The sequence below is a fragment of the Myxocyprinus asiaticus genome, chromosome 40 (assembly GCF_019703515.2).
Source record: "Myxocyprinus asiaticus isolate MX2 ecotype Aquarium Trade chromosome 40, UBuf_Myxa_2, whole genome shotgun sequence".
NCBI lineage: Eukaryota > Metazoa > Chordata > Actinopteri > Cypriniformes > Catostomidae > Myxocyprinus > Myxocyprinus asiaticus.
Genome location: NC_059383.1, coordinates 25,344,268 through 25,353,642, shown reverse-complemented (window position 1 = coordinate 25,353,642; position 9,375 = coordinate 25,344,268). Strand labels below are relative to the sequence as shown.

At 34.9% G+C, this 9,375-nt stretch overlaps 1 protein-coding gene across 1 annotated transcript; it reads right to left on the bottom strand.

The window, feature by feature from the left end:
- Positions 1-3,946: 3,946 nt before the first annotated feature.
- Positions 3,947-9,229, bottom strand: LOC127431239 (uncharacterized). Its single transcript, XM_051681585.1, has 8 exons — positions 6,384-9,229; positions 6,256-6,285; positions 5,770-6,048; positions 5,526-5,633; positions 4,958-4,985; positions 4,831-4,850; positions 4,586-4,632; positions 3,947-4,309 (listed from the first exon to the last, which is right to left on the bottom strand). The coding sequence occupies exons 1-8, from the start codon at positions 6,466-6,468 to the stop codon at positions 4,199-4,201; spliced, it is 708 nt and encodes a 235-aa protein (XP_051537545.1). The 5' UTR covers positions 6,469-9,229; the 3' UTR covers positions 3,947-4,198.
- Between the last annotated feature and the right edge of the window lie 146 nt (positions 9,230-9,375).

Below are 9,375 nucleotides of genomic sequence, written 5' to 3'. Positions count from 1 at the left end.
GAGTCCCACAGACACCCTACACCTACCCTTAACCCTACCTTACAAAAATTAACCATGGTTTTACTACAGTAACCAATCATAGTAACCACAAAATTAAACATGGTTACTATTAACTTCTATTAACACCATGGTTAGTACATCAGAACTATATAGTTTCCACCAAAACACATGGTTACTACAATATTACTACGGTAAAACCATGGTTAATTTTATCCGGATCAAATCCTTCTCTCAGCTCCGACCTTCACTGTGACCAAATCACTGCAAGAAATCTCTTTTATTTATTACTATAAGTAGTATTATAGGAAATATTAAGAGTAGAGACATAGGAAAAAAGTATGTCAAGGGGTGAGATTCAAACCTGCATCTCCAGCATGACAACACATACCATTGTAACACCAAGAGCTACTACAGCTGGATATGGGGGCGTAGTTTGAGGTAAAATCATGTTTCCACCAGAATATGTGGCAGCGCTGGCTCAGCTGTTGAGGCTCTGGGTTACTGACCAGAAGGTTGGGGGTTCAAGCCTTGACCCTATCTGTTCTGTATCATGGCTGACCCTGCATTCTGACCCCAGTTTAGCTGGGATATGTGAAAAAAAAGAATTTCACTCTATATGTTCAAAATGTATAATGTGTGACAAAAATTAAAGGCTTCTGTTGGAGTGCAAATAGTCACTTAGTTATCCAATCTCTTAATCCACAATCTAACTCATTAACCGGTTTAATGTCTCTGCCCCATCACGAAAAATTCAAATATGCCCACCTTCATTTGATCAGCTGTTGACCCCAAATAAATCTGTTGCGGCTGTCTTGAGTTGAGCAATGGTGGGCAGAGTTAGTGTAAATAGCCTCTGTCAACAAGATGGGTTATTTGCACTTAGTGTAAATAGAAACTCGGTTAAAGAAATATATTAAAGATTACTCAATTTGATGGAATTTTGTTATGAAATTGAAATGCGTAAGTCTTTCCTGCGTTTTTTGAGTGTAAGCAGACTGACCTACAGAAAAATATAGCCTGTAGATGGATATAAAAAAGGATCTAAAGATAGAATTCTGGAAAATTAAAAGAATCTCTGGCATTGCAAGGTGTTTGCCATTGATTTAGTTTTTAGCTCCGGTGCAGCACTCTGGGCGGGTCTATCAGCTATCTGCCTTTAGCCTAGGATGCACATAGGTAATCCAGTCCTCCTAGAAATTTTGTGCTGTTAGTTTACCCTAGGGAATCACTTGGAGTTAAAGTAGGGACAGGCCTGAAAAGTTGTGTGAGTAGGACACAGGGTGGGCCCTAGGTTTTTTAAGATCTCAATGATCTAATGGAATACACCTAGTTTTTTCACATAACCGATTTTGCTTTTGACTCATTTTTAATGTTATTTTAAAAAAAGGGGTCATTATATACATTTCAACAAGATCAGTCCGAATGGATGGGGCGGTTGTGGAGGGCATAAATAGGCAAACACAGCTACGTACAGATAGAGAGATGGATATAAAAAAACAGATAAATATTGAACGCTCTAAAGTATCTAATGGACTCCTTTTATTACACATTTGCTAATATCCCTTATATTTAATGAGTTAATGTCTCATGAAAGTGAGGTGGTGGTGTGCCTGTACATACTGTACATAGATGAGGAGCTGTTGTGGCATGGATAGATGGATAGATACTGAATGGGAGCTGCACCGTCCTAAAGTCAAAAGCTCTGTAGAGGGTGGTCTGGACAGCCCAGCTTGTCATCGGAGGTGAGCTTCCCTCCCTCTAGGACATCTACACTAGGCAGTGTGTAAAGCTCGGAGGATCATCAGGTTACCCAAGCCATGGACTGTTCTCGCTGCTGCCATCGGGCTGGATCTACCGCAGATGTACACACAGGTTATGTGGCGTCCTTCTGTGCTTTTTTGTAAGTACCTTTGTGTCATGTTTTTTTCAGCGTCTCGCTCAGGAGTGCAGCATTTTTAACACGCCGTGTCAACTTTTAAAAACCCATCTCGAGACACCCGCATTCTGTTCCATTTATTGCGTTTCCCAGCTTTACGGCCCTTTAGGGTGAATTTCCATCATCAGGCTCTAACCGGTACAGTAACATTGAAACATGGTGGTTTGGTATGGTACAACTACAGACCATTCCCTGATGCCTTTTTGTTGCCATAACTTACAATTTTGTGTTAGAATAGCAGCACTGGATTGATCTTGTTGAGAACTCAATTATCCAAGTTTTTGTTTACTAAGCTTGCATTATCTAACAAAGAAAAACTATTCAGCTGAAATAAAAAATATATGTCAAAATAACTACTCAGATCGTGTGTTCAGATTCGAGAATTGTAATAATTTAATGCTGAATTGATGATCATTTAAAGCAGACTGTGATAGAGGCAACAGCTATGAGAGCCAGAATAAATAATGATAAAATTATTATTAACTTCAGAACTCAGTTAAAATTACTTTAGGCTATAGCAGATTGAACTAATAAAATAAAAGTTTATTTAAAAAGACACTATGTTCATTTAAGTTGTTATGAATAAACAGTATTGAATATTTAAAAGAATATATTTATTTTAGTCAACTGTGTGTTCATTTTTAACAACTTATATCAAGTCGACAAAACGTAAAATTCTATGTCTTAAGGCAACACAGACACTTAACATTTTAATTTGAACAAGATATTATTGCAGCGTATCTAATTACTGATACTTATACTCCACTGAGAACTGTCATAATGACCCTTGCATCAGGCACATTCCATTTCATATATAGAAAAATTACAAATACTCAGTATATTTAAATCCTTCTGTAATTGTTCAAGTTCTTGTGCATCTTGTTTACTGTGGAATATGTGTCACGTGTATATTGTATTACTGCATGTAGGCCATATTGTGTATAAAGTGTGTGTTAAGTGTATATTGTGGTAAATGAGTTTTACGGATGCAGTGAGTGTATGGTGCATTATGTACATCAATACTGTCTTGCCTTTACATGACTGCAATGTTACTGGAACTGCACCCAGGACTTTCTCTTATGGTTAAAACACAACAGCACAATTTTTGATATTAGTAATCATAAGAGTACAGTACAGAGGCAGAATTGGTCCACAGCTCCATCTGGTGGTGCCACAGTCAATTTCGGTACTGATTACAGAAAGGTCATAAATGATGACACAAACCCCTGTTTACATCAAAGATTTCTTATATAACGTACTAAATAAAATCAGCAATATATACGATAACAAGAATTATAGAATCCTCTTTCCTATTCTTTAGTTTATCTTTTAAATATATGTATACAATATATGTAGCCAAGAGAATTAATTTCATGTAATTTGGCTCTGGTCATGGATTGGACGTGGCCCCGGAGTTTTGTGACACCGGAGTTTTGTGACATCCGCTTTCCGGCACACTCTCGTGTTGGAGACGTGAGAATATACATTGTGCAAGAGAGCTCCTGGTTTTGATAATCGGTCAATAATTCTTTGGGATGCATATGGATTGCATATGTGGAGTTTGACCACGTTTTGGTGCACATGCAAGGACTGGCCTCTACCGTATTTTATTTTTGTATTTCATTTTTTGTATTTTCTTTATTCTTTTTTTTAATTTTTTTTTATTGTGGGCCCATCGACTGCTGTTTTTTATTTATATTTAAATTTATTTTTTATAAACAGCCATGAGATTAAACCCACTGTGTGTAGAACATTTATTTTTTACTGTGAATCAGAAACAAATCATGGCAAATATTTATGTGATTATATTAGAAAAAAAAATGCATTAGGTTTTTTTGGACTGGGGCCTATGAGATCCTATTATGCCACTGATACCACACATGGATGTGCCTTTAATTTTTCCCTTTCAGCTGTTGTAAAACTTAATTCTTTCCCATATATGTTATGTCTGTTTGAAATCAGCCCTTATGAATAATTTTTTAAAAAATAAAAAGTACAAATACATTACTGTATGATATAAAATTTTATTGAAAAAGATCACTACTAACATGAGTTTATTATCCAGTTTTATATCCAAGACAGAGTCATGAACAATAGAGTCAGTGTGTGAGGAAATATGCTCAAAACATGACAAGCCTATACAATTACAGATATAGAAATAAGATGAATGACACTATTGATTGGGCTGTTGCTATTTCAGCCAACTCAAAATTGTAGACATAATTCTTTGGTGGAAATTTTTTTTTTCATGTTGCCGGTTGTCTAGGTTAAGACCACTGTGGCGTAGTCAGTTCCTGAGTCAAACTTTACTGCGAGAACTGAGTTTTCAGCTAAATGATTCACTGTGGCATAAAATAGCTCATCCTCCACTACCTGTGAAAAAAATGTAAAAGAGTTTCTGTTCAAATGCAACATTACGTTATCCTCGATTTAGAATTTTTCAATATTTTGTTCATAAAAGCATTCATAATTGCAGCCAATTAATTGGTAATTATTATTAAATTATTATTATTAAATTATTAATTGTAATTGTGTAAACTCTACAATATGTGTCACTGAGGTTAATTCAAAGTTAATGCTATCATCAAAGTGAAAAGACTGAAAGTGTTGTTTTGTTTCTCTTTTCAGACTGGTGAGAAGAAAACAGACCTCAGTTTCCTGCTTTTCCACAAGACCAGGATTTGCAATTTGGGTGCCTAAAAGAGAGATTTGGTTGTGGAATTAACAAGAATTGAATTATCTAATTGTAACTTATTAAAAATGAACCACACCTAGCCTTACTACCACAATGATCACAAGTTTGACACTAATAAAACATAGTAGAGGTGTAAAAGCACATGTGTACAAAACTTGCAGAAGCATTTCTACAGATAAAAATATCCAAACCCACTCACTGGTGTCCAGATTTTGAGCTCTGTCACAGTAAAAACAAAAGAAAACTTTTAGAGCACAGCAGGTTTAAAAATATCTTGGCTGAATAAGTCTTTGTATGTTTATGAGTGTTTATGAGGCAGCACTGACCTCACAGGAGAAAACTTTCTTCTACGCCCTAAATAAACATTAAAATATTAAAATTGCATACTGAAGACACTGGACAGAAACAACACTTTCAAAACATTATCTTGATAGGCATACCATCTAAATTATACCAGGCAAAATTAAAAACTTTTTAAAGTCATCAATGAAGTAACACAAATATAAGTATAGTAATTTAGCAGCGAGCAAAAATGTTAAATCAAAATGATCTTATATTTAAAATTATTCAAAGTAGTCACCTTTTGCCTAGATTAGAGCTGTGGTACTGTATGCTTTTTTTTTTTTAAGTGTTGAATTATATTGTTGGCTGTATTTCCTTCACCATCAAGTCCAACTCATTCATTAAAAAAATAGTTTTGTAAATATATGTATTCAGTATGTATGCACAGTTTATATTCATCTACAAAATCTTTAAGCATAACCATTAGATCAAAAGGCTTTTAAAATTATAAAAATACAAATTCTATCAAGTTTGTCTAAAATATTGGGTAGAAAATATAATTGTTACACGCAAATATTCTGATTTACACAAGAGAGCATGGTGGTTTCCTACCTTGCTGCTTGGCCATATAGACAAGTTGGATGATTATTGTGAGCAAAAACAGCAGAATCAGTGTCCCCAGTATAACTAGCAAAACGAGAGTTTGTTCGCCAGAAAGATCTATGTAAATAAAAATAAAATAAAAACATCTGCAATGTTAGATCTGTATGATTTCTTTGTGTTGTATTTATAAAGCCTTGTTTCTTAAGTATTTAATTGTAATACACAAATGCATGAATGAATGAAAGAAATTTACGTAGTCTCCACACTGTAATGGTGACGTTTTGGCTGATTCCATTATTCTTACAGTGGACGTTAACTGTTGTTTTGAGCTGCTTTCCAGTTTTATTCTGTACAAGTTCTTTTCCACTGACAACAAGCTCACAGCAATAGTAAGGGGAAATATGCTTGCCAATGCTGACACTTGAGTCAATATAGAAAAAGCAGTCTGATATAGTCTGGCCCTGATGACAGCATGTCAGTTTAGTTTGGTCGGTAAGAGTCATCATTCCAAGACTAACAGTAATAGCTTGGGCTGCAAGTTCAAAGAGAGATTGGATGTAAGTAATAATTAATGCTAGAAACAAATACTTGATGTCAACCAAATTAACATCTACAGTAAATTGAGATGTGAATAAGTCCAAACATAATCAAATTCATACTCTCAATCCTTAAGATAATAATTAATTAGAAATTACTTGAAAACAAAACATTGAAAAACAAGATTAGCCACATACTGTACCTGCATTTGTTATATTGGCAAAATGACCAACTGAATAAAAAAAGAAAGAAAACAACAATGTTAAGGGTGAGTCAACATTTGTTAATCACACAAATACGTAACAGATCAAATGAATATTTATTACTTACAGAAAATACACAGGTGAAGCAGCTGGATCATAATTTCACATGTGCAAGCTGATATAGCAACACAATTTAGGACTATACTTGGCATTTAAATGATATCTAGCATGACAATGTCACCATATACTATGAAAATATAAAACAGGATTCACGGTCACTGGTTTTGCAAACTGTTTTCTATTTATTTCCAAACTCTGGCAAGGCACTTTGCATAAATGATTTCCACAGCAATGTCATCTATGACCATCTATCGATTCCACAGTTACTTAAATAGAATGCATCAAGAAGAATGCAGATAAATACGAAATGTTCAACAAAAAGCTGATGCATTTTATTGTTTTATTGAAACCCTGACAACTGTGAGAGTTCAGACACTGTCTAGCATGTCATGGACTATTGGGCAAAAATGAAAGAAGGAAACAGATGGATGATCTTTTTACACACATTCTTTACACACATTCTTGACAATGTAGATTTATAAGAGCAACAGTATTTTTCAGTATTTTCATTGAGAATAATAATAAAAAAATAAAAAAATAAAAAAACAAGTCTGAAATCTTTAGAATAGGTATGAGTCTTTACATACAAACACTGATTTTTAACACTTAAAACTTCGAGGAATATTCCGGGTTCGATACAAGTTAAGCTCAGTCGACAGAATGTATGTTATAATGTTGATAACCACAAAAATGAACTTCGACTCGTCCCTCCTTTTCTTTAAAATAGCAAAAATGGCATTGATGTTGATCTATATTAATAATCTAGAGATGAGGAACATTGTTTTTGCAAATTTAAGCAGATCTGTGTTAAGTATGTAAAGCTATTTTTAATATTAGCTCCTGTTTTTACCTCCATGTTGGTGTGCAGTTGACAAACTGGAGGAAAAAAGATAGATCTGCTGTGTTCTTAGAACACTTAGACATTTTACTGAAGGGAATAGTTATGTAGATAGACTTTTTTATACATGAAAACGTACGGATGTTATTGAAACTCATAATTATTATAAGACTATTGTTGTCCTTTGATAAAAGTCATCCTCAGCAGCTCACAAACTGTAGGGAAATTATAGATTTGCTTTGTTCTTATAATGCTTAAAACCTCGACTAAAATCTCTTTGTATGTCTGTAGACATACAGATTTTAAAGGATTAAAATTTTCTTTTGATCGTTGATTCGGTGACTAATTTCACACAAGAAACTCATTTGTCACCACCTTCTGGCATCCCCAGAAATGTTCACTGAACAAATCATTTAATGGATCTGAACGAATTTTGGTGAAGTAGTCAAAACACTTGAGCCATTTGGGTAATTGTAATCGTAAATTGTGCACATGCACAATTGTCATTATTGTAATTGATTAAATAATTTATTCAGGACCAGCTTGTGCACGGTCTTTTATTGTTATGTATGAAACAGAAGCAAGTGCTCGACAAGATGCTCTTTATTTTTGCAGCTAATGTTGCAAAATTTTTGCTAATAATTTGCAATACTTGAATCTTTAATATTCTACAAATATTAAAAGTATATAACATGGGGGCCTGGGTAGCTCAGCGAGTATTGACGCTGACTACCACCCCTGGAGTCTCAAGTTGGAATCCAGGGCGTGCTGAGTGACTTCAACCAAGTCTCCTAAGCAACCATTGTATTGGCCCAGATGCTAGGGAGGGTAGAGTCACATGGGGTAACCAACTTGTGGTCGCTATAATGTGGTTCTCGCTCTTTTTGTGGGGCACATGGTGAGTTGTGCATGGATGCCACAGAGAATAGCCTGAATTCTCCACAGGCGCTACGTCTCTGCGGTAACGCACTCAACAAGCCACGTGATAAGATGCGCGGATTGACGGTCTCAGACGTGGAGGCAACCGAGATTCGTCCTCTTCCACCTGGATTGAGGCGACTCACTACACCACCACAAGGACTTAGAGCGAACTGGGAATTGGGCATTCCAAATTGGGGAGAAAATCAAATAAATAAAAAGAAGTTTATAATACGTATATTAATGTAATACTTGTAGCCTATCATACTTGTATATTAATATATACTGTAATATATTAATACTGCACTGTAAGTGTTGGATCTGCGTGAACCACCTACTGACAGCTGTGTCCTCCCCACTTTTAAAATGACTGCTATGCACCTGAACATTAGTGTTATAATATCGCTATCTCTCCTTGTTTGTGTAGTTATATCTAATTTTACAACTCCATTGCCATGACGACATAACACAGTAAGCCCTAAAACCACCATAAAATCGATTTAAACAATTTTACAGCTCAAATAACACTACAGTTTTAACAGAAGAATTAATATAAGTGCTTTTATAAATGTATAAGCTTCATATTTCTGCATTTAAACCCTCCAGAAATTGGCTCCATTCACTTCCAATGAAAGTGTCTCTCTTTTAACATCAATTTTTACTTTTTTTTTTTTTAAAGGAGGGCCAAATCTAAATTACTTTTTGTGGCAATCAACATTATGGCACAAATGCTGTCAATCAAGCTTAACTTCTATTTAACCCAGAATATTGCTTTAATGTTGAAGTGTGAAATTTATGCGCCACTAGTGGCAACAAATTTCAGTTTTTCTATCAGTTTCTCAAACACTCACTCTTCCATAGATAGGCCAATAAATCAGATAATCCTGCCACTGCCTCATGCCACTGGTTGAGTCATTGCTGCTATGTCAGGCTGGCCGCGATGCTCAAACAAATAAAGAAATATTTTACACTTTTTGATAACTGCATATTAAGATGGGATAGGAGAGAGTATTTTAACATTAAAATAATTACATTTAAAGGGATAGTTCATCCAAAAATGAAAATTCTCTCATCATTTACTCACCCTCATGTCATCCCAGATGTGTATGACTTTCTTCAACAGAACACAAATGCAGATTTAAAAAAAAAGAAAATGTCAGCTCTGTTAATCCTCACAATGCAAGTAAATGGTGACCAGAACTTTGAAGGCCCAAAAGGCAGTATAAAAGTAATTCATAAGACT

Coding starts and splice junctions, on each gene's coding strand:
- LOC127431239 (XM_051681585.1), bottom strand. CDS start 6,468: ATGCCAAGTATAGTCCTAAATTGTGTTGCTATATCAGCTTGCACATGT. Junction 6,049..6,255: donor TGCCAATATAACAAATGCAG/GTACAGTATGTG, acceptor TTGAACTTGCAG/CCCAAGCTATTACTGTTAGT. Junction 4,633..4,830: donor AGCTCAAAATCTGGACACCA/GTGAGTGGGTTT, acceptor TCTCTCTTTTAG/GCACCCAAATTGCAAATCCT.